Genomic DNA, 24,791 nt, shown 5'->3' on the forward strand with positions numbered 1-24,791 from the left:
TTGTGCTTCTTATCTGAGGGAAACTTCGGAGGGAAACTTTATTACTTCTTTAAAATTTTTAAAAAATTCAAAATTCAAAATAAGCAACAAATATTTACTATTTTTTTGTTTATTTTTATCTTTATTGAATTTTTTTTGAAATTTTAGAAAAAAATTATAATTTTTCGATTCGTTTTGTTGAATGAAAACGAAAAATAAAAAAAATTATTTTTTACCTTTGGCGACCAAAATTTTGGTAGCCAAAAGTTTGTTTTCCGCGACAAAATTGAATTTTAGTCGCCAAAGAACTAAAATGTTTTGGAGGGAGACATTTCAAATATTTAGAGGGATTTACAAAATACCTTTAGCGACAAAAAATTTTAGTCGCCAATAACCATTTATAAAATATCTCACGCTCTCACCAAACCAAACCCAACAAAACCAGCACCTTTCTCTCTCTCTCTCTCTCTCTCTCTCTCTCTCTTCAGCATCCTTCTCCCTCTCCCTCTCCCTCTCCGCTGCTCCTCTCCCCTCCACTCTCACCGCCGCTCCTCCTCACGTTGGCCGGCAACCGGAGCACCGATTCACCCCCTTGTTGGTTAACGTCGCCTGAGATCCTCTCTCTCCCTCTCGGCTCTGTTTTTCTGTCTCTCATTCTTTCACCATTCACTCACAAAAACCCATAGAGCTTCACATACACGCACACACATGGGTTCTTCAAATAGTCAGAAGGTATGATTTCTAATGCATAATACTCTATGGGGTCATTCACTTTTTGCTCTAATTCTAGCTTTCCATTAATGGGTTCCATCAATTTTTTTGAAGGACCACTTTGAAGTTGTAAAACAGTTTTTGTTTGATTCATATTAAAAATGATAATGACCTAACATTTTGTTTGGCTCAAAACATTGGTCATGGTGTTTTGTGTTTTTTTGGGGGAATGTTGGTGAAATTGAATCACTTTGTCTATGTAGCCATTGTTGGTTTTTAATCTATGTAGCTACTTCCCTTTCTGCTATCAACTTGAACATATGATTTCACTATCTCGCCCGTTAACTGTTTGATAAATTGCATGAACTATCAAAGCTTCAATTTCTTCTTATATTCTTGGAAGTGTTTAATCTAGGGGATATTGACCCAAAAATCAGGTATTGTAGGAGTGCCCCTTATTTCTAGTTAGCTCTGATAATCTATCTAAGATAGATCTTCGCAATTTACTTCGGGTTCAACTTGGTTCCCTTCCTGTCAAATACTTAGGAGTGCCCCTTATTTCTAGTTAGCTCTCAATTGATGACTGTAAAGGCCTCATTGACAAAATTAGTTTCTTTCTTACACTGGTAGACTTCACATTATCCAGTCTATTCTCTTCAAGTTTTTTGGTCTATGCACTTTCTCCTCCTTAAGTTAGTATCCTTGCATATAGACCAGTTGCTTAGGAATTTTTTCGGACTGGGACAGACTCTTACCTTCATTCTTATAAATTCGCTTGAGGGACTCTTTGCTTACCTAAAATAGAAGTAGGTCTTGGCATTAGAAAGCTTCTAGATTGGATTATCCTTTATCCCATTTATGAGCCCCAACTGTGCAATAAAAATTAAACATGTTAAGGGTTCTAATTTGAGCATGTTTTTAGTTATAGAGGGAATTACATCATATTTTCTTAAAAAAGTTTGGATTGTAGCAGTGGGATTGAACTTGATTTGATGGGTAACTCAACATACTTTTGTAATAAATATGATATAGGTACATGGTCCCATACTTCCAGAATCCTGAAAATTTTAAAATAGGTACATAAGAATGTTTGGTTGCTTACCTCAAGCAAATGGATATGCACACCCCCTTTAAAATTTCCAAATTGGAAATTTTAATGTGTATGTATATATATATATATATATATTTGGCCTGTGATATAAGTGTTTCAAGCTAATATGCAGAATAGCTGAAGCAATCCCTCTTATGTCAGGCCATTTAACAATATTTTCATTTATGGGTGCTTAGTAATTCATTGTGCAGAGACCACTATACATCAGGATATGTAGTGAGATTATATTTTAAGTCAGGTTTTCTAATGGGTCATCTCACCATTAGTTTTGATTTATGATTGGCTCGCTATAATATCAGTTGGAGTGAGATTATTCAGGATATGTAGCCCTAGTACAAAAATACTATTCTCGTGTCTGGCAAGGCAACACCACAACCAAAGAAGTGAATTTTTTCAAATTTATGTAGAAGACATCCAACATATTTAGAAATTTTATTGTCTCTTTTTGAAGAAACTTGATTGACTTATATTTTGAAAATAGGCTGCAGGGCAAAAACAACAAAAGAAAAGAAAGGTTAGTGGTATATATTTTTTCTTATTTAGACAATTTAGGAGAAAACATAAAAGAGAAATTGATAAATTTACGCCGTCCACCTTGCATTGGAAAATGGTGAATATATTATCTATTTTTTCTTTGACAAATAAAATTATGGGATTATTTGTTGAATATATTTAATGCTAGAGGAAGTAGCAAAAGAAGTACATTGTTTGTTATTTTATTTTTTGTTTATTTATACTGGTGGAGTTGTAGACTATTAGAGGTTAGGAGTGTATTTTCACTCTTACCACTGAATTTTGAATTGTTCATTTCTGCCACTTCTGATTGATGCATCTATTTTATTTGTTTATTTTTTTGCTTGTTTTTGTGTCTGTTTTGGTTGAGTTTTTTAATTTTTTTGGTCTTTCATTTCACTCAAGTATTGGTGTATGTTATGAGATTTTGGTTTCCTCGTATCCTGCAGTGACTTGGCCTGGCAATAATCTAGAGGTAGATTAAGCAAAAGCTATCAGGTAAATGACTTGGCCTGGCAATATATACTGTGGTTTTCAACATTTGTCGCTTTTTTGACAATTGAAACTCGCTCTTTTTCATCAACGGTCAACTATCAGGTAAATGAACTTATTTAGTAATTTTAACAAAAAATTGAAAAGACTTTCATGAAATGAGCTTTGACCTGTATCTTGATTTACTAATGCATGTTTATGGCAGGAACCGTGTACGGGCTGCTAGAGAATCCAAAACTGACATATAGCAGCACTGTGAAGTTGAGAGCCGGAATTAACAAGATTTCTTTACTAAGTGTTGCTGTTGGCCTTCCGGTTAGTCCATACCTTCTGATAAAAGTTTACATTCTTGGGATGTTAATGACAGTAATGGAATCTTTCTAAATTCTATTGGATCAATTTCATAATGTCGGTGTGCATTATGAGACATGGAACACGAGGGTTCTTGGCCCGGTCACATTGAAGGGCCTCAATGAGGGGACAAGAGACTTGACAAAGCAACAGTGGTCTTACAAGGTTTGTTTTTGTTTTCATGAGTTTTCTGCTTCCATTTTCTGTTTCCAAGTATACTCTCTACATTTCAAAATGGTAAAAGTCCAAGGCAATGATGAAACCAGTAAGTTTCCTTCAAAGTCGAGTGGTGAAAACAATAATAAAGGGATACCAGAATTTATCAGAAGATAATAATAATAAAGGGATACCGGGATGAAAATAATGCATGATATGGGAAAAGAAGTTCATATAGTTCATAAACAAGCAATAAAAATTAAGATTGATGTTTCTATGTTGGTTGGTCTAAAAGGCGAGAACTTAAAACTGCAAACACTTGATGGAAGTTCCTCTGTTGAGTGGGCTGAGGGATCACTATTGGCTACAAAACAACCCTTGACATGGTACAAGGTAATAATCATCCCAAAACCCCCGTTAACGCCTTTTTATTGATACTTATGAGTTCCATTACCCATAGACGCACAAATGAATTCATAAAAAACTTTTAATTCATTGAACAATCTTTCCAGACTACATTCAACGCACCAGCAGGAAATGATCCATTAGCTCTTTTTTTTTTTTGGTTGATTCTCCTTTCTCATCTCTCTCTGATTTTGATTTGATTTCTAGAGTTTTGATTTTGATTTCTAGGGTTTTGATTTTGATTTGATTTCTATTCAATTAAGCTAAATTTTTCTCCCTTCCAGTTTCATTTCAGCATTTTTTTTTGTTGATAAATACAGTTTCATTTCAACTTTATGATCTCAAGGATCAAGGATTCATAGAGACAGGAGCTTATGAGGTATTTTGAATTGTGTTGTGTTTATAGCTCTTCAATGAAAATTTCTATTGATTTGGTTAAATCTAAATTTTGCTTTGTTCTGAATTTTGATGGAGATATTAGTTGCTTGCTTAGTATTATTAAATTTAACTTGCAAGAAAGATATAGAGATCATAGATGCTCTTAGCAAGTTGCTTGACTTTAAGACTTGTATATAGAGATTCCAATAATTGACTTGAAGCTTTAACTCCCTCTTAGTCAACTACCAACGGTCTCTACTTTGTTGTGAGAATCGTGGTAGCAATGATAACACACATACATGGATCTCTTTTAGCTGCCCCTGTTTGGCCATTGAAAAAGCATTTGCCAAACGCCACTTAACATAGTGCTTTAATTGTTTATTCATTTCGTATTATTCATCTATTGTTAGCAAATTACAGCGGCATATTGCAAAGTGGGTCTGCTATGTTCACACATAATGCTCTATCGGATTATATCCCAATTATCCTTTATCCTGATGTCTCAAATTATTTCAACTACATCATGAGTTTCTCTAAACATGATAAGATGAGAGAATTGGTGACTGGGGATTTGATCTATGTCTTATCATTATATGTGTTTCAAAACTATCGTTAAAAAAAAAGGCAGTTTATTTTGTCATTAAGATTTGTTAGAATGGACTACTCCATTTCGAGAGAAGTTATTTTGTATTCTTGAGACAATATCCTATACTTTTTACGAATAATATGATTACATAAGTACATTATGTGTCTAAATAAAATAATTTACACGATCATGTGAATTTTGAAGAAAAATTGTATGGCTTAGATTTAACACTTAAAAGTAAGCAAATCAAATTTAAACAAATTTCAAATTTTATTTTTTGGTGGTGGTGGTGGTGGTTCACAGTTCTTAAATTTTTAACTTGTGGGGAACATTAGAGTCCAGGAATGAAAATTTATGAGTTGCTGTTAATGATCAATTTGTGGTGTTTCTTATCCCTTTGGTATTCTTTACAGGCACGAAGCTGAGCTTGCTGCAGCGGCTAGCCAGCCCCTTCCTGATGATGATGACGATGCATTTGACTAATGCTCATGACTTTAGCTTTTTGCTATCATTTTTCGTGCTCCTTTAGTTAATATGAGTTCTAAAAAAAAATTTCAACGCTATCGAAGGATTTGTGTATCAGAGGTGAATGTATCGCGGAGAAGAGACCATTTTAGTTATTCTTTAGCCATTGTTTGAAGTTTGGTTGTGGTAGTGGTTGTGCTTTGTGGTAGAATTCTTTAGGCTGCCATATGGATGTTTTGAGTCACTTCAAGTGTTTGCTTGAAGATTTTAAATTATGTATGGATTTAAATTATTGATGTTGGATTAGATTTGGACTGTATGGAATTTGTAATATATATAGAATTGGACGTTGAAGATTACTTTTTTGGATGCTTGGAACTGAAATGTGTGCACGTTGTTGAATGCTTTAATGGTTGATAACATATTTTGGTGTTGATAGATTATATTGTTTTATACAGGGTACAGGTTGTAATATAAATGAATACAGGTTGTTTACAATTTTTTTTTTTTTTTTTTCAAAAAAAAAACAAAAAATTATTTGGCCACCAAATGTTTTGGTAGCCAAATAGGTAATCAAAAGTTTTGGCTACTAATAATTTAGTAGCAAAAACATAACCCAAAATGTTTTTGCCACCAAATAATTAGTAGCTAAAAGATTTGAGAATGAGAGAAAGAAACTATTGGCCACCAAATGTTTTGGTAGCCAAATAGGTAATCAAAAGTTTTGGCTACTAATAATTTAGTAGCAAAAACATAACCCAAAACGTTTTTGCCACCAAATAATTAGTAGCTAAAAGATTTGAGAATGAGAGAAAGAAACAATTGGCGACTAATACTTTAGTGGCGGAAACATAACTTTTGCCGACTAAACTAAGATTAGTAGCCAAATGTGTACTTTCGGCGACCAATTATTTAGTAGCTAAAAGTGAAACCTTCCCCGACCACAACAAGTTAGTAGCCAAAAAGCCTCATTCGGCGACTAATATTTTAGTGGCGGAAACATACCTTTTGGCGACTAAACTAAGATTAGTAGCCAAATGTGTACACTTTCGGCGACCAAACAAATTTTAGTCGCCAATACTATCGCCGACAGGGTAAAGGCGACGAGCTTAGCGACAAAAAATTTTGGTCGCTAAACACCTTCGGCGACTAAATAAGTGACTTTTGGCGACCAATATTTTGGTAGCCAAAAGTGACATTTCTTGTAGTGATTGATTCCGTTTTGATAATCAGAAATTTTTTTTGGTGTATTTTATTTACAAAAAAAAATTAAGTCGCTCAAATGATCATAATCTTTTCAAATTATCGCATTTGTCATTACAAAAAGTGATGATTAAATTTTAAAAACACCAATTTTGTACATTTTTTAGTGACAACCACGGATTGCTCTATCTTTTTGTGTTAATGAAATACACAAAATACGCAACAAAATTAATGGTTTGGATTCGAGATAGAACCCGTGATGGGCCTCACAGGCCCAAACAGTGCCCTCAAATCCAAATTATGGGGGGTCGAGGAAATCCTCCTTTTTAAATTTGGTGAGGTCAAATAATTATGCAAATTTATTAATATTTTTTTATTTTCTATTTTCCACAGACTATTTTTTTTACAAATTTTTTTATTGAAATTTTACTTTTACAAAATATCATTTTTCTCTCAATCTATAACTCAAAAAACAATCCAACCATTGTTCTCTTAATAATATCTACTTTATATCTAAACTATTCGATTTTGCATAAATATTACTCTACCATCAATTACAGTCTATAATAAAATAAAAGTTGCTCATGTGGCACCCAAAATATCAATTAGTTCTCTGAATAAAATGAAGTTTAGAGGTCTAATTGATATTTTATAGATAGTTTGGACGATAAAATGAAATTTCAAATTTCATTGCCATGCCAGCAACTTTCGTTGGATTACAAACAGAAGCTAACAGCGGAGGTAAAACTAATCCAAAATCAGATAAACTAAGTGTAAAATTAATATTACTTAAATAATAGATGTTAACTTAATTTTCAGTGATAGTATGAGAGGCAAAATGATATTTCTTTTTCTTACCTTTATTAAAATTATTAAATCTTCATATTAAATTATGTTAGCATATTTTCTAATAATAAATATTAATTATTATGATATTAATTAAATCAACAATTTCTTCACAGATTAAGGCATGGTTTACATTTTGTAAAATGGTAAATTACACCTTCACCTTGCTTACCTATGAATACTTTCTCACTTTGGTCTTCAAACTATTATATTCTTTTCACTTTGGTCCAAATTGTAAGAGATGTTATACTTTTGTGACGGAAAATGCGGCATGGGTCAAGTTCACCTACATTTGTATGAAAATGACCAAACTATTATATTCTTTTCACTTTGGTCCAAATTGTAACAAATGTCATACTTTTGTGACGAAAAATGCGGGATGGGTCAAGTTGACCATCATTTGTACGAAAACCTCCGATATAGACCACCTTAACATGAAATCCTCCATCGTAGAACACTTCCATTTACCGTTTGCCATGACCTATCTATTTTGAAGTGGGAAAACAAAGTTTTCTAAGTGATCAAAGTAGGAAAGTTATTTTTTAAATTCTACAGTTATCTTCAGAAGTTAGCAAATCAGACCAAAAAATAAGAAAGACAAATAAGATAGGGACTAAGGTGGGTACAATGACAAACAATATATATCTAAGAATAAAAGGAGTGATGGTAAAAAGGTAGTGACCGACTATGAAATAATAGGCAAGGACTAATACTGGTATTTGCTACAGTTATAAATGTGACAAAGTCATTTATACCCGACATCATCATTTGGACATAATGACAACATGACACCAGTAGTGGCAACAATGCTATTATAATAGCCTAAGTCAATGCTGATGGTTGTGTTTCAGTAGATCAAAGGGCATGATTAATTGAAGTTGGTAACAATAACATTGTTGTCTAACTCACTAATAATGACAAGGAAAGAAAGAGTGAGAGTCGACGAGATAGTCATAGCAACAACATTTCAGGTAACATTAACATTGACGATAATGAAAGAGAGAGAGAGAGAGAGAGAGAGAGAGAGAGAGAGAGTGAGTGAGTGAGAATTGTAAAATGAGAAACGTAGTTGGAGTGTCATGCGTTTTTGTTAGTGATAATGTTTGAGGTAATGAAAACACAACAACAAAATTAAATATAAATGGCGACCGATCAACCGATCAATTACTATTCGAATATTGACTAAATTGATATTAATGATTAGGCTTTTACCAATTGATTGGGAACTATGAATAAGTTAGGAATTAATTGGTTTAGTGTGGCTTATGAAAACTAATTGATTATTGAATCAATTAGGTTTATTCTATCAAGGATCCCTACAATCAATTGTACAATCAATTGTGATATTTGAATCTCCCTTATATTCTAATGGATTGTACAATCAATTGTGATAGTTCAAAACTCTAGCCACTAATCGATTGTCTAATCAATTGTGGTCTTTCAATCCAAACGATTTTGCAATCAATTATGATTTTTCATGCACTCCAATATGCTATACCAATTGATTACACAATTAATTGTGTTTGAAATTTTAAAAGTTATGATGTTTTGTTAATGTTGTTATGATTTTCGGGACAAAATTACAATCGACAAGCTATGTTATGATTCATTGATAAAAGTTATGATAGTTTGTTAATGTCGTTATGATTGTGGGAAAAAAAGTTATACTTAATGTGTTATGGTTATGATTCATCAGTAAAAGTTATGATTTGTACCACCAAAAGTTATGATTTGTCATAGTGAATCATAATAAAAAATGTTACGATTCAAATGTTATGATAATTAATTAGAAGTAACTATATTTGTTATGAGTTGTCATTATATTGTTATGATTTATAGTGTCTTTGTTATGATACTTTGGTGAATATTATGACATTGTTATGATTCATTGTAGTATTGTTATGATATTTGAAAAACGTTATGATTCTTTGCACCAAGCTCCAGATAGTATTTACTCCACCACGGGAACCTCTAGGAGCATTGCCGACCAGTTATTGGTGTTGCCGACCACCTGCCGACCACCTACCATTGTTGCAGACCAGAAAAGGTGGTCAGCCAGCTAGTTTTTCTGGTCTGCCGACCAGTTTTGTTGCCACACTTCCAGTTTGCTGCAACAGAGAATAAGAAGGGGCATGGCAATGTATTTGCAAGATATGTTTGCACAACCACCCTCCCTATCATTTCATGATCTCAAGAGAGTGTAGTGCTCGACCCTCGGGCCATCAATCACACATCTCAATGCATGATGGCCGAGAGGCCAGGATTGCACGAATCAATGTGAAATGAATGCACACATAAACACATAAAGCCTTGAACTCTATCATGTTTGATCAAGAGCGTCGGCGACCGGGAATTGAGGCACGTTTCATCACTTCAAGTATGAAATGTCTCTCGTTTCTCGTGCTTGGATTAACACTTAATCCAAACAAAATACAAAGCAACAACAAGCATGCAAACATGCAATGCAACTCAAACATACTAAACACATTGTAAGGCATGCATACTCAATGCAATGCAACATGAGAAACTTATCAATGCTAATGGCATGCATACACAATGCAAGGCAACATAAGCATTTCAACACAAAGCAAACAACAATGCAAGCATAATGAAATGCAACATGAGTATGCATCAACAATGCAAACAAGAAGCATGCAAAACACAATGCAACTTAAGCATGCAAACATGATGCAATGTAACAACATTTGAACAACATGCTCAATGGACTTAAACTAAAAAATGGACAGACCTCAATCATGCCCAAATCAGTAGCCATAATGCTAAAATGATGGCATGAAATGCAAAACAACGCATGCACATGCATTGGCCCATCAACTGGGCCTAAGAGCGCAACTCTCAAGAGCGCTCAAGAAGTGATAAACATGGGAGTGTAACAACACTATAAGCTCTGAAATAAGGTATGAAATGATGCCAAATCATTCAAACAACACAAGCAAAACATGCAAGGGTCCTTAAGCATTAAAGCTAGCAAAGAGGACTATACAAAGGGACACGCAACACATGGCACAAATGCATGAACCAACCATAGACAGAGCTTAATTAGGTCTAAACAAAGACCAAAACATGCTAAGATGGGGGCTCAAAGGTCTAAGTATGCATGCATGCACACTTGGGCACAAACAAGGCAAAAATGCACAACCCCTAGAGGCACTCAAAGGGTGAAAGAAGTAGGAACATGACAATTCTATATGCTCTGAAATGTCATGTTAAATGATGCCAAATCATGCACATGTCACAAATGAAGCATGCTATGGTACTCAAAGCTTGAAGCTAGCAAGGCCAATTGCACTACAACTATGCAATACATGAAGCATATGAAAAATACAACCCAAAACAGTCCTAGAGCATGTCAAAATGATGTTAAAACATGTATGGAAGGAAGCCAAAATAAGCTAGCATGGTGAGCATGAAGCATGAAATATGCAAGGCCAATATGGAGGATTACACTACACCTATCAAGACCAAGCATGAGATGGCTTCGCCAACAAAAATCAGAGTTATATCATGGCAAAATAATCCCAAAAACACACTAAAATGATAGCTCGCAAGCTTAGGCATGAAGGCATACACAATGGCTCATGTTTAGGGCATAAAGGACCAACCCTTCAAAGCATTGAAAGAGTGACAAATGTGAGCGCATGAACATGAAACATGCACTGAAATCACATTTCAAATGATGCCAAACCATGAAAATAGTCTAAGTAATGCATGCTAATGGACTCAATACACAAAGCTAATGAGCAAGATTGAACCATGACTATACAAAGCAATGCATGCATGACCAAAACAACAAAAATCATAGCTTAAGCATGCTAAAACATGGACAAAAGCTTCTTAGAGTTGAGCCTAAAGCATGATAGAATGATGATCAAAAGCATGATACACATTAGGCTAGTAAATGGAAATGCACTACAAGTGCATGGAGCATGTATGGGGCTATCAAACCAAACCTTAACAGAGGTATATCATGGCAAAACAACACCAAGAACATGCTGAGATAGAGCCAAAACATGCAAGAAAGACATGCTACTTCATAAGACATACGAAGCTAGTTTGTAAAATTTACACTACAAGTGCATAAAGCATACAAGAGATGACAAAACCAAGTCAAAACAGTGGTATGCCATGTCAAAATAACCCCAAATACAAGTCAAGAATAAGCCAACACATGCTTAACAAACATGCTCAAACATGAGGCATACAAAGCAAGCAACCAAGAAACAAGGAAATGGGATGACCCCCTCCTATGTGGGACCTCAAAACACAAGTTTTACCACTAAAAATCCACTGGATTTCTGTGGTTAAAAGGCCAAGAGAAAGTGATTTCAAGGGCCTAAAGTGATGGTGCAAAACAAAGCCAAACAAGGCCTAAGAGGGGGTAGACTACCCCCAACACCAACAAGGCCTTAAGCAAACATCACAAGCATGTAAAATCAGAGCTTTTTTATAGTTTAAAGTTCGCCCAAAATAAGCATGCAAATAGGTCCAAAAGCTTAATCAAAATAAAGCTTTAAAGGGCTAGTTGACTCACCATTGAAGAACAACTTCAAAGCTACAACTCCAGCAGCTTTTCTGAGCTCAAACCAGTCCAAAAACTCCAAAACCAACCTCAAGGTACCTCAGCAACAAAAGGGTGGTGTTTCACTATGTGTTTGTGTGCAAAAGTGTGAAGAATAGTCACTTTAAAGCACAAAACAAGAGAGAAATGGAGGATAATAGATATAGATGATATGTATAGCTCAAGCACAAAATTCTGAACCTAAGGCATAAGGGAGGAGGCTCCCTTATATAGAAAAAACAAAGTTCAAGCTTGTTGAGGAAGTTTGGAGCTCCAATAGAGGATGGTTTCTGTGCCTAATAGCTGGCACAACTGGCAAGAAAATATCTTCAGAAAGCTGAAGGAAAGCTGCGGACCAGTTGAAGTGGTTGGCCAGTTACTTTTACTGGTCGGCCAGCTACTTTTTCTGGTCTGCTGGAAGAGAAAGTGGTCGGCCAGTGGCTGGCAATGCCAAAAAGTGGCTGCCAAGTGTCCAAATTAAAGCCCCAGAAGTTAGCTTTCAAATGGTGCCAGCCTTGCATTAAAATTCCAACTGTGCAAAAAGTTATGCCTGTTTTGGTGAAGCCGCGCAGTTTCGATCCAACCGGATTGATGCCCTACTTCAACCAACCATATCTTCCCCATCCGGACTTGGCTTTAGGAGATTCTTGAGTGAAGAATGAAGCCCCGGAAGTAAGCTTTCCAACGATGGTGGCCTCATGGCTGAAATCCAAGTATTCAAAATGATAGGCCTGATTTAGCGAGGATTGCTCGATTAAAAAAACTAGCTGGCCAACCAGAAAACTGGCTGGCGAGAAAGAAAAGTGGTTTTCAGGGAAAGAAACTGGTCTTCCACCCTTATTCCACCGTCCAAGCAAGGGAAACAAGGTTTGTGCCAAAAACAAACCAAAAAGGATGCAAGACGAAAGTCCGCGAGTCAAGGCGCGCAGCCGGGAGACTCGAAAACTAGTCTACGGGCACCAAAAGCGGTCTACGGGAGAAAACTGGTCTCTCAGACCTCAGTGTTCCTCTAGACCAAGGCAGCGAGGCATGGTCCAAAAACCAGGCCAAAAGAAGAACGTTAAGCGGTCCCGAGACAAGACACGCGACCGAAGACTTCGGAAACTGGAAACTAGTCTCCAAAAGGGAAAAGTGGTCTACGACCACAAAAAGTGGTCTCCCAGACCTCTCTCTCCCTCCAGGAAGAGTCAACAAGGCTTGGTTCACAAACCGAGCCAAAACACAAAGAGTTCAGAGGCCCGGAGGCAAGGCACTCAGTTGAAAACTCCGAAAACTCGAAACGAGCACAAACATGCACTATCACCGAGCGCTTAATCGATAACGTCTAAGTCTTCAGGTCGGTCAAAAATGGGGTGTCTACATCCCAACCCATGATTAACGTTAATCCATGCTTAATTATGTCTAATAAGTAATTAAAGAGAATTTTTGCATCATATGTTGCTTTATGTGTGTTTGTATCTGTTTAACATAGAAAGATCTGTTCATGTTTTCGTTTCGGTTTGCGAATTGAAGGCCTTATCGACATCCGATTCGAAAATATTGACTTGATTTTTGTGTTAATTAGAATTTTTAGAATTTTATGATAGGTTTAATTAAAATTCAGTTCGAAATGATTAAATTAGATTAATTTAATGGCTCATTTGATTAGTCTTAATTAACTATCATTAGGCAAGCCTATATAAGGCTTCTTAAGTGCTCCCACTCATTCTTTTCTTCCACTCCAACACATCTCGAGCTCACACACACACACACAAACGTGTAGAGAGAGAGTGAGAGACCAAGGAGAAGTCTTCAACAAGGAATTTGCTAGAGAATTAAGGAGAATTGAAGAAATTGAACAAGAACTCACTAGAATTAAAGGAGTTGAGAGCCTAAGGTAAGAAATCAAGTCTTTAGTTGTGTAATTAGGGTACTTATCATATGTATTCAAAGGAATTAAGTGAGTTGAAGTAAGAATTAAACTTAATGAAGTAAAAGAGAAGAGTACATACTTTCATGTGCATCACATTGCATTTAGAGCATGTTGTTTAAGAATTTTCCCCATGCATGTCCATATTTTGGTCAGAGTCTAAGAATTCACCATGTTTTTTAGTAGAATATCTTATTTGATCATGTTTTGGAAGTTATGAACTCAAATAAACACATGCATGACATGTTCACATCACGTTCTTACATTTCAAGTTGTATTTTGCACAATTGACATGCTTTTGGGCCTTGATTTCATGAAATGATCTTCAATTCTTTGTGTTTTCCAAGGTTGGACATGTTTTCTCAAGTTTTGGGACCCAAAAGTTGAGTCTAATGGCTTTGAATTTGAGTTTTGAGCTTGGGACCAAATCTTGAAATTTCAGAATTCTACTCTTACGCTCGAGCGAAGGAATCCACGCTCGAGCGACCACTCTGAGTGCGTGCATTTCCGCTCGAGCGACCAAAAGTCCGCTCGAGCAACCAAAAGTCCGCTCGAGCGTGAAATGCATACTCTCAAAAGTTCTTATGTTTTGCAGACTGCTCGAGCGACAAAAGTTGCGCTCGAGCGAGGGCATGTCTCTCATGCTCGAGCGAGCGTCAAGCGAGTATCGAGCGGAAAAATCAAGCAACCAACACTTTTGCAAAAGTTTGCAGGTTGCTCAAGCGACAGATCATGCGCTCAAGCGACCACTCACGTTTTGCATGTCCGCGCGAGCGTAGGAAGTTACGTTCGAGCGAGGACCCTGTTTTTAGCAATTTTTGTTAAGGGGTTGTTTGGGGTGTCCTAAATAAGTGCACTTTTTGTCTTTTTGGACTAAAAAATTGAGGTTGAAAATAGGGATGTTTGGGTTAATTTTTTGACTTTTTATGAAAAAATGTGCAATAAAAAATTGTAAAAATTGATTTGTAGGGAAAAATTCGAATTGGGAGTTGTGCAGCCGTAATTGTTGACTTTTGGTGAATAGTGTTAACTTTTTAACTTTTTGAGTAACTTTTTGACTTTTTGGCTTTTTTACAAGTTCCGAAACTTGGTTTTCAAATGTATTTTTGCATCCTCATTGCATCCTAGGCATTCTTAGGCTAAATTAAGACATCATAATGGGGATAAAGAAGTAGAAACACACCGAAACAAAGAAAGAACCAAGTTAATGATTCCGGGTGTGTAATTCAATACATATTTGTTCTGTATTTGTGTAGGTAACGTGCCACAAGATATCTGAATTGCCTACTCTGTCCGTTTACTTGGAGTTATCTGTTAGCTGTGAATAATAACTTAGTAAAGCTATGTTCAGGTTAAATTATTTTTTGTATATGGAATAAGATCTGTTCTGTGAAATGCTATGTTTTATACTATGAATGATTGTCCAACTCTGACAAATGTTTGTGGTATTTATGCTATGATTCAAGTGTGCTATCTGTACCCGGACCATAGGTTTCTTATGGAACTGATAAGTTATCTGTGCCCAGCTAGAGGTTTCTTATGGAATTGACAAGTTATTCGTCCCCAGTCCGGAGGTTCCTTTATAGAACTGACAAGTTATTCGTACCCAGCCGGAGGTTCCTCTATGGAACTGACAAGTATGATCTAAGATGCTTTGTAAATGATCTGTTAGCACTAACGGATAAGCCATGTAAAATTAAGCATGAACCCTGGTTTCTGTATATGCTCAGAACAAGAATTTGATATGAATCTGTTTTGATATGAAACTCTAATTTCTGAATTGATTATGTGACATCATTCATTTAACCCTTTACTCTATTATTATTCACTGGGTTCTCGCTCACTATTTATATTATGTATGTAGGTGATCAGGCACGTGACCAAGTTCAGAGTTGATGACCTAGTGTCTCAGTTTTTGTCAGCCAACCTTTGTGCCTCCCGAGGAGGTTTTGGATTAAGTCAAGTCTAATGACTGTGTTATTATGAATGTATGAGACTTTGTTTCTTTTGCTCCACAAACGAGCTTTTTTTTTGTTTTTATGTACATGAAGTGACGTGTAAATACTGTATCTTTTGACCTCACTCGTAAGTTTATGAAAGTTTAAGATTATCTGTCCCATATATGTATATTTTATGTATTTGCTTCCACAGCCCCTAATTATATATTATTATGTTAAGAGCCCTTTGGTAATCCAAGGATTACTGGCCGGTTACGACGCTAAACTCATAGGGGCAAGTTTGGGTCATGACAGTTCACCTCACCATTTCCTCTTAATTATCCCTTCAAACACAAAGCCTACTACTGCAAACAAGACTTTTTCGGCGGACTTATGCCCTCCACACTTGAAGCAAATCTCTCTTCGAATCTTAAAAATATGCAAGAGATTGCTGCTTGCATTGTAACAATAAGTGGTGTTTTGGCTACAAAGGACATGAGCAGAATAGACGAATGGAAAATGCGTTATCGCAATCTTGAAGCTGAATTAAAGGGCAATGACAACCTAGATAGTATGAAAAACGCAATCTGTCTCAGTTACAACGATCTGCCTTATTATCTGAAGATCTGACCTAAAATAAAAAAATAAAAAAATTGGAATATGAAATATGATCTAGCTTTGGAGTATGAAATGAGACCTAATTTATTAATATGATGGAGTTTTGTATATGACATGTCATGTAGTTTTGGAATATAAAATAGGGCCTAATTTATTAATATGATAAATGTTATGAGAAAAAATTGTAAATGAAATTTGTTTGTATAACATTTTTTAACTTTATTATTTTATTTAGCATTTTCTCCATCCTAAATATTTGTTCATATTATCGGCCTATTTGGTGCAGCTTATCATAATTTGAAAGTTGAAAATCAAAAATAAAATTCAAAAATATGTAATTTTTTTAGCTTTAGATAATTATTATTTTTTTAAGCATATTTAAATTGTTCTTATCTAATAAGCTGTAAGTATAAATTACATCAAACAGTCTCATATAAACTCTTGAAAAATTTATTTAACTTTTTTCTAGTAATAGTAATTACTGTCATAACGTGGTGGTCTGTGATAGTGATGACAACATATGTGTAGTGGTTCAAATACTAAATTCAAACAGTAACATTATATTATTTAAGTTAACATAGTGATATTTTATTGTGTTAAATAGTGAAATTTGTCTCTCTCTCTCTCTTTTCCTTTTTAGAATTTCATAGCGAACATGTAACAAGTAGATCTAAAAATACTAATTATATCAAAAAGTTCATATAAAGTCCATATATACATCAAATGTTATGAGATATTAAAGTTGAAAATCAAATTTTGACATTTTCGTGAAGGAATTATTAACTGAGTGTGCATTGCACAGTATTAGGGATGACACACACCTCCACCACGTATCATATCGGGGGCATGACACATAGGAGGTGGCAAGAGCAGAGCAGGGAATCTGTTTATTTTGTAATTTTAAGAACGAGAATACTAATAAAATTTATTCATAATATGATATATTATGAATAATAATTTACAAATTATAAGAATTCTAAAAGGTAAGATAAGGATAAATAAATAAAAATAAATGTTAAATATAATATTTTAATATTTCGACACGAAAATTTTATGACCAAATCCTGACTCAAAACTGATATATTTTTCACAAGATGGGGTCAAGGTGCAATTGGGAGTGATGTGTGCCACGATGGGAGCCAACTGTGAACTCTCTTTTTATGATTCAAACGGTATAGTGTGGAAAGAAGATGATTCATAAAGAAAAAAAAAATCAAATTAATCACATTATATTTAACTTAAAACAATATATAATTTATTTTTAAAATAATATATTATTTTTCGTTCTTTAAATTAATTAGTCAATGACCACTTATTTGGTTTATCACTCCTTTTAACTTTCATCCTACTTTTCTCACCACTGCCTTCGTTTGGCAACTTTGGTTGGGTTGGGTTGGATTGGATTGGGTTAGGTTAGGTTAGGTTGAGTTGTGTTTGGAGTTATTTTAATCACAAAAAGATAAAATAGACTTTTTAATTTAATAAAATAAAATATCACATTCAATCTATAATCATTATATTATTTCTCTTACACAAAATAAAAAAAACTATTTTAAATGAATTTTTTTAACCTGATTAAAATAATTAAAAAGTCAAAAAATCTAACCTGCTTTCCAAATGAACTGACCTTTATATATTCACTTTTTCAGTGGATAGGTATGGCATTGGTCCTGCTTCTTTCTTACGTGTCTAATTCAAGTTTATTTCGCTGAAGTTTCATATTATGGGTTCGTTTGGCAGGAACGTTTGAGTTGAGTTAGGGCTATTTTAGTTACAAAAAGATAAAATATTATATTTAAATTATAATTATTTAATTTTTTTTCATAAAAGTCAAAAAATTCATCTCAAATGAGATTTTTTTTACCCCAAACTAAAATAACTAAAAATCAAAAAATTAAAAAATTAACCCACATCCCAAATGAAAGCCATCTAGACCGACTTAAAATTGTCCCCCGTGAATCAAAAAACAAGAGGAAAATTGTCTTTTTTTAATTTTTTAGAGTTGAAATTTTCTCAGGATTAAAGGGTGTTGTTCAATCTGCAGGATTTATCACCAGTTTCGTTTTAATTATTCAAATTATTCATTTTAAAGACCCTTTATATACATCATTCTTAAAAAATATTAAGTGAATTCAATAATTATAAATTTTTAATTTTATCATATTTGTCACTAAATATTATTAAATTTATTAGTTTGTACAACATTCAATGTGTTCGGTTTCAGTTTTCTAAAAATTAAATTTTTTATTTTTCATATTTTTTTATTTTTAGTGATTTTTTTAAAAAATTTTAAGTGATTTTTTTATTTTTTTTGATGCACTTTACTTAGATGTATCTAGAAAGTAAAATATTTGTGAAAAAATATTTTTAAAAATTAATAAATACACAAAAATATGCAAATATACTGAATTTTCATATATATATTTTTTATTTTATTTTTTGGTTTTTAGTGAATTTGTTAAATATTTTTTCACAAACATTGTACTTTTTAAGTATATTTATGATAGGTGTTTAAAAATTAAAAAAATTGCTTAAAATATTTAAAAAATTTCAGTGAAAACAAAAAATAAGAAAAACAAAAAAATAAAATTTCTTGAAAAGTAAATTCTAAAAATTGAAACCAAATAGAGTGATTGCTTTTAAGACTTACATGAATCCCATTAGAAAAATAGAGAATAAAAATTAAAAGTATTTTGTTTCAACTTTTCAATATTTAGTTCTTTTAATTTACTTAAGTTATTTTAATTTCATAAATTCTATATCAACACAAATTATCAAAATTTAACATAAAAAAGGAAAAAATTATAAATGACACTCATAAATTACACAAAACGAAACCAAGGAACCACTTAAGTCACAAACATCATCTCATGAAACATTCACATTCCAAACAAAGACTTAAGCATCCTGAAGTGACTTCCACCAAAAACAACAAAGGTTACGCACAAACGAAGACTTTAGGAATCGAAGGGTGTGTCGAAAGTGTGCTGTCTCACCACTATCCCACCTTTTATTTATTCACTTTTTCAGTGCATAGGTATGGCATGGGTCCAGCTTTTTTTTCACTTACGCGCCTATTTCAAGTTTATTTTGATGAAATTTCAGATTATTTAGACCGACTTAAAATAGTCCCTCGTGAATCACAAACAAGAGGAAAATTGTCTTTTTTTTATTTTATAATTTTTTAGAGTTGGATTTTCCTCAGGAGTAAAGGGAGTTGTTCAGGTCCGTAAACTTCGTCACTATTTTCATTTCGATAATTTGAATTGTTAATTTTAAAATTCCGTCATATATATCATTTCTGAAAAACATTAGGTGAATCCAATAATCATGTTTGTCACTAAAAATTATTAAATTTATTAGTATGTACAATATTGCTTTTAAGACTTACATGAATCCCATTAGAAGGAGGGAATGGAAATTAAAATATTGCTTCTCAACTTTTCAATAATTAGTTCTTTTAATTTATTTAAGTTATTTTAATTTTATAAATTATATACCGACACAAATTATCAAAATTTAACACAAAATTATTATTATTTTTTTAATAAATGACACTCATAAATTACACCAAACAAGACCAAGGGAACCACTTAAACCACAAACATCACATCGTCTAACATTCGCACTCCAAAAAAAAAAAGAAATAACTTTAGGACTATCAATATTATCACAACAGAAAAGTGGTTACTTCCTAGAAAGAGTGCTGAAGTTGCAATCAAAGTTTCAAATAGGAAAAAAAAAAAAAAAACAAACAGATTTCTCAGCTACCGTAAATTTTCTCCTGTATTGCCACACATGTCACTCAAACCTCAGTTGAGTTTTTGAGCATTACAAATTCCCGGTTTTGAAACTCAATTCAGATCACCATTTTCTCCTAATTATCCCCTCAAACACGAAAGCCTACTACTGCTAACAAACACGCACAAAACAGAAAATGGCTGAAACTGCAGTGTTCCATCTTCTAGCCAAACTTGCACCCTTCCTTCAGGGAGAGGTGAATTTGTTGAGTGGAGTTCGGGAAGCAATGGAAGACATCAGAGATGAGTTCGAGCGCATGTCGGCTTTCCTTAGAGTTGCTGATGCTAAGGAAGAAAGTGACCCTCAACTCAAAGTTTGGGTCAAACAAGTTCGAGATGCTGCTTATGACGCTGAAGATGTTCTTGACAAATTCAAGCTTCACCTTGCACATCATCACGGCGATGGATTCGGTGGTTTTCTTCGTAAGGTTTTCTACCTTACCAAGACTTTAAAAGCTCGCCACCAAATTGCTTCTGAAATTCAAAGAATCAAGTCCAGGGTCAGCAATATTTCCGAGGGACATAAAAGATACCATGATAAATATGGTATACTAGAGCAAGGCTCAAGGTCCAATGTTGTTAACAATTCATGGTATGATTATCGTGGCGATGCACTTCTACTCGAAGAAGCAAAGCTAGTGGGCATCGAAATGCCCAAAAGACAATTGATGGAGTGGCTAGTCGAGGGAGATTCTGGGTTGAAAGTGGTTTCTGTGGTGGGAATGGGGGGATTAGGCAAAACCACCCTAGTTAAAAAAGTCTACGATGATGCAACGGCGAAGAAACATTTTGACAGCCATGCTTGGCTCATTGTTTCCGAGTCATTAAGGGCTGAGGATCTCCTGAAGGACATGATTCAACAACTCTTTGAAGAAATCATGCAACCAATCCCTGTTGGAGTTGAAACTATGAGCATCAATAGGCTAAAATGTCTGGCTAATGATTTTTTGAAGCAAAGGAGGTACGTGGTTGTTTTTGATGATGTTTGGAATGTCAATGCTTGGGAAGCTATCAAATATGTGCTGCCTGACAACAATTGTGGTAGCCGTGTCATTCTCACAACTCGTTTCACCCATATAGCTTCTACCTGTTGCGAAGAAACTAATGGTCATGTTTATGACTTGATGCCGTTGTCCCAAGAGGAGTCTTGGACGCTGTTTTGCAACAAGACTTTTCGAGGGAACTTATGCCCTCCAAACTTGAAACAAATTTCTCTTCGAATCTTAAAAAGATGCGAGGGATTGCCGCTTGCAATTGTAGCGATAAGTGGTGTTTTGGCTACAAAGGACAAGAGTAGAATAGAAGAATGGGAAATGCTTTATCGCAGCCTTGGTGCTGAATTAGAGGGCAATGACAAACTAGAGAGTATGAAAAAAACGCTCTCTCTCAGTTACAATGATCTGCCTCATTATCTGAAGATTTGTTTCTTGTACTTGAGCATTTTCTCGGAGGATCAACAGATATTCTGCAAAACAGTAATTCCACGTTGGACAGCAGAAGGATTTGTGAATGCCATTGAGGGGAAGACAATAGAAGAAGTTGCAAATGGCTACCTCGATGAGCTATTCAATAGGAGCTTGATTCAAGTGGCAGAGAGATATCCAGATGGAAGGCCTTCTTATTTCTGCATTCACGACCTGATGCGTGAAATTATTATTTCAAAGGCAAGAGAGCAAAACATTGTAACAACAATTTGTAGACAGGACTCAAGGAGGCCGGAGAAGGTCCGCCGCCTATTGATCCGAAGCACCTCAGATAATGTGGAATATAGCGAGCGTTCTTCTCGACTTCGTTCTCTATTTGTGTGGGGGCCGATGGATTCATTGCCTATTGCATCCTTGCGTGAGTTGTTTAGACGTAGTTCGAGGCTGCTAAATGTGTTAGATTTTGAAGGTACTTCATTAGATACTATACCAGATGAAGTTTTTAAACTGATCCATCTCAGGTACCTTGGCTTGAGGAATACAAAAGTGAAGATGGTCCCAAAGTTGATTGGGAAGCTTGAGAACTTGGAGACCTTAGATCTATCAGGAACCTATGTGACTGAGCTGCCTGATGAAATGCTACACCTTCAGAAATTGCGTAATCTCTTAACATATCATTTGAAATCAAGAACCACTCATTTTGAATTTGCAGATATACGTGGTTTTAAAGCTCCATCTCAGATAGGAAGCTTGCAATCCCTACAACTGCTGACGATGATAGAAGCAGACCAAAGAAGTGAAGGTGGGGTTAGTATAGTGAAAGAGCTGGGGAGGCTAACCCAACTAAGGGAGTTAGGCATTGGGAATTTAAGAAGAGAAGATGGGGTGACTCTGTGCTCTTCAATTGAGAAGCTCAACAATCTTCGCAGATTAGATATAATTTCAACAAAAGAGGATGAGATCCTTGATCTGCAATCTTTGTCTCCAGTTCCTCGATTTCTTCAACTGTTAAACTTGACTGTACATTTGGAGAAGTTACCGCACTGGATACCTTCTCTCCATGGCCTTGTCACTTTATATTTGCGGTGGAGCAAGTTAAGGGATGAACCTTTGCAATCCCTACAAGAATTACCCAATTTGGCTAAGCTTGCACTTGAACAGGCATACGAAGGGGAGGGACTGTGTTTCAATGCAGGAGGGTTTCAGAGGCTTAAACATTTAAATCTTTATAAATTAAAAGGATTGAGATGGGTGAAAGTGGAGGAGGGAGCAATGCCCCACCTTGAAACTCTAACAATAAGAAATAGTGAATTGATGGAGGAGGTCCCATCAGGCATCGAACACCTAAAGAACCTCCAAACGTTTGAGCTTTGTGAAATGTCTGAGAAATTGATTTCAACGTTAGATCGAGAAGTACAAGATGAGGATTATAGAAACATAGCGCACATTCCTGAAGTTAGAATTTGGTACCGGGAACATGATCAATGGAAAGTAAAGTTTCTATGTATAGAGAGGAAGAGAAAGGAGAAGAGCTCTCTCTAGATTGGATCAGTATCATAGTAAATAACCATTTTTTTCTCTCTTTCTTCCATTTTTATTACATATTGTAACGATGATTTATTTTCTTCTTGATGTAGATGATAATTGGTAAGAGTAATTGATTGCACTTTATTTTTACTTATTTAGCTTTTAGATGATAATTGGCGATTCTAAGATTTTTTTTTTTAAGGTAGACATTCCAAAATTTAAATTTTATAAGTCTACTAATTTAGACTTTTCAAATCACACAAAAAAAATCTAATTAATTGATATAATTGTTTCTAAAATTAAAATGTGGATACAAAAACCTTAATATAAATATATTTTGTGTTTATCACTGGTATGATAAAATGGGTCATTTTTTTCTTGTAAAGTCTAATTTCATCTCTCCAAAAAAAAAAAAAAAAAAAAAAATTCACAAAAAGTCTAATTTCTTTATAGTTAATTTGTGCAATAAGTTATAAAATAAAATTTTGATTGGTCAATAAATTGGGAACAAAAATAGGCATAAGATTTGAGATAAGAAATAAAATCCATATACAGAAAAGGATTAATTACATTTTTCACCTCTCTAGGTTGATCAAATTTTACTTTAGTCTCTATAATTTTAATTTGAACAATTTAATTCTTATACTTTAAGTCTAGTTTCAGTTTGGTTATTCTGTCTATATTTTTGTTAATTTTATCTACGTGTACACCTTAAAAAATTAACAAGTGTCTAAAAATTATAGTTTTAATCTCCAATTTAGATGAAAGAACTAAATTGAAACCTAGAAAAATTAACAAGTGTCCAAAATTGTTAATTTATTTTGTTTACGTGTACACCTTAGAAAATTAACAAGTATCTCAAAATTGTTATTTTAATCTGTAATTTAGATGGAAGAACCAAAGCAAGACCTTAAAATATTGACAAATGTCTCAAAATTATTAATTTTAACATCCAATTTAGACGGAATAATCAAATTGAAATTAAGCTTAAAGTGTATGGACCAAATTGTGCAAATTGAAATTATAGGGACGAAAGTGAAATTTAAGTCAAATTATAGGGTTAAAAGTGTAATTAACCATATATTTTATATTGAATTATTGTTTAAAAATTTATATATACTAGAGAGAATAAACAAAAACAAAAGAAGAATCTGTATATATAAACTTAAATGATATATATATTATTATAAATTACATTTTTTCCTTTTTATATTTAGTTATTTTCTCACTTTAGCCCTTGAAGTTTGATTTTTCCCACTTTGGCCCTTCATATTTCAAAGTTTTCTTAATTTACTCCTAAAGCTAATTTCTGTTCAAAACTAGATATAAAATATCACGTTAATTGTCACATAATATAAAAATATATTATTATATTAATATTTGAGTTTGCGTCAGAGGTGAGTTTTCTATAATAAAATATTTTTATATTCCATGACTATCAATATGTCATTTTTTTGGACATAAGTTAGTTTTTAGAGTAAATCAGAAAAAATTAAAACATAAAGAGTCAAACTGAAAAATAAATAAATTTTAAGGGTACAAAATGAAAAAATAATCAAACATAAAGGGGACAAAGTGTAATTTACTTATATATTAAGAGCATTAATGGCCATATTTTCTTATTATATTTTATTTATATTCTCATGTGTCAACACTATATTAGTAAGAAAACTTATTCATCCCTTAATTTTACCCCTCCAATTCTACCATCAATAATGCGGAATTAGAGGGTTAAAGATGAGAGAGAGGATTGTGAGATCACTCCATATGAATTTTAACCACATCATTGAAGGGTAAAATT

General features: G+C 34.0%; 1 protein-coding gene and 1 non-coding gene across 2 annotated transcripts; both read left to right on the forward strand.

Moving 5' to 3' along the window:
• Positions 1 to 2,745: 2,745 nt before the first annotated feature.
• Positions 2,746 to 4,130, forward strand: LOC114269671 (uncharacterized). The gene is made up of 3 exons (XR_014347812.1): positions 2,746 to 2,911; positions 3,012 to 3,706; positions 3,826 to 4,130. It is a non-coding gene; the product is annotated as an uncharacterized LOC114269671 (transcript).
• A 15,098-nt stretch (positions 4,131 to 19,228) lies between these two features.
• Positions 19,229 to 23,144, forward strand: LOC114307704 (disease resistance protein RPM1-like). Its single transcript, XM_082901975.1, has one exon. The coding sequence runs from the start codon at positions 20,177 to 20,179 to the stop codon at positions 23,003 to 23,005; it is 2,829 nt and encodes a 942-aa protein (XP_082758101.1). The 5' UTR covers positions 19,229 to 20,176; the 3' UTR covers positions 23,006 to 23,144.
• Positions 23,145 to 24,791: the final 1,647 nt, after the last annotated feature.

The sequence above is a fragment of the Camellia sinensis genome, chromosome 13 (assembly GCF_055761805.1).
Source record: "Camellia sinensis isolate YWXY chromosome 13, ASM5576180v1, whole genome shotgun sequence".
NCBI lineage: Eukaryota > Viridiplantae > Streptophyta > Magnoliopsida > Ericales > Theaceae > Camellia > Camellia sinensis.

What these genes read in the sequence shown, in the direction of transcription:
- LOC114307704 (XM_082901975.1), top strand. Translation starts at nt 20,177, where the DNA reads ATGGCTGAAACTGCAGTGTTCCATCTTCTAGCCAAACTTGCACCCTTC.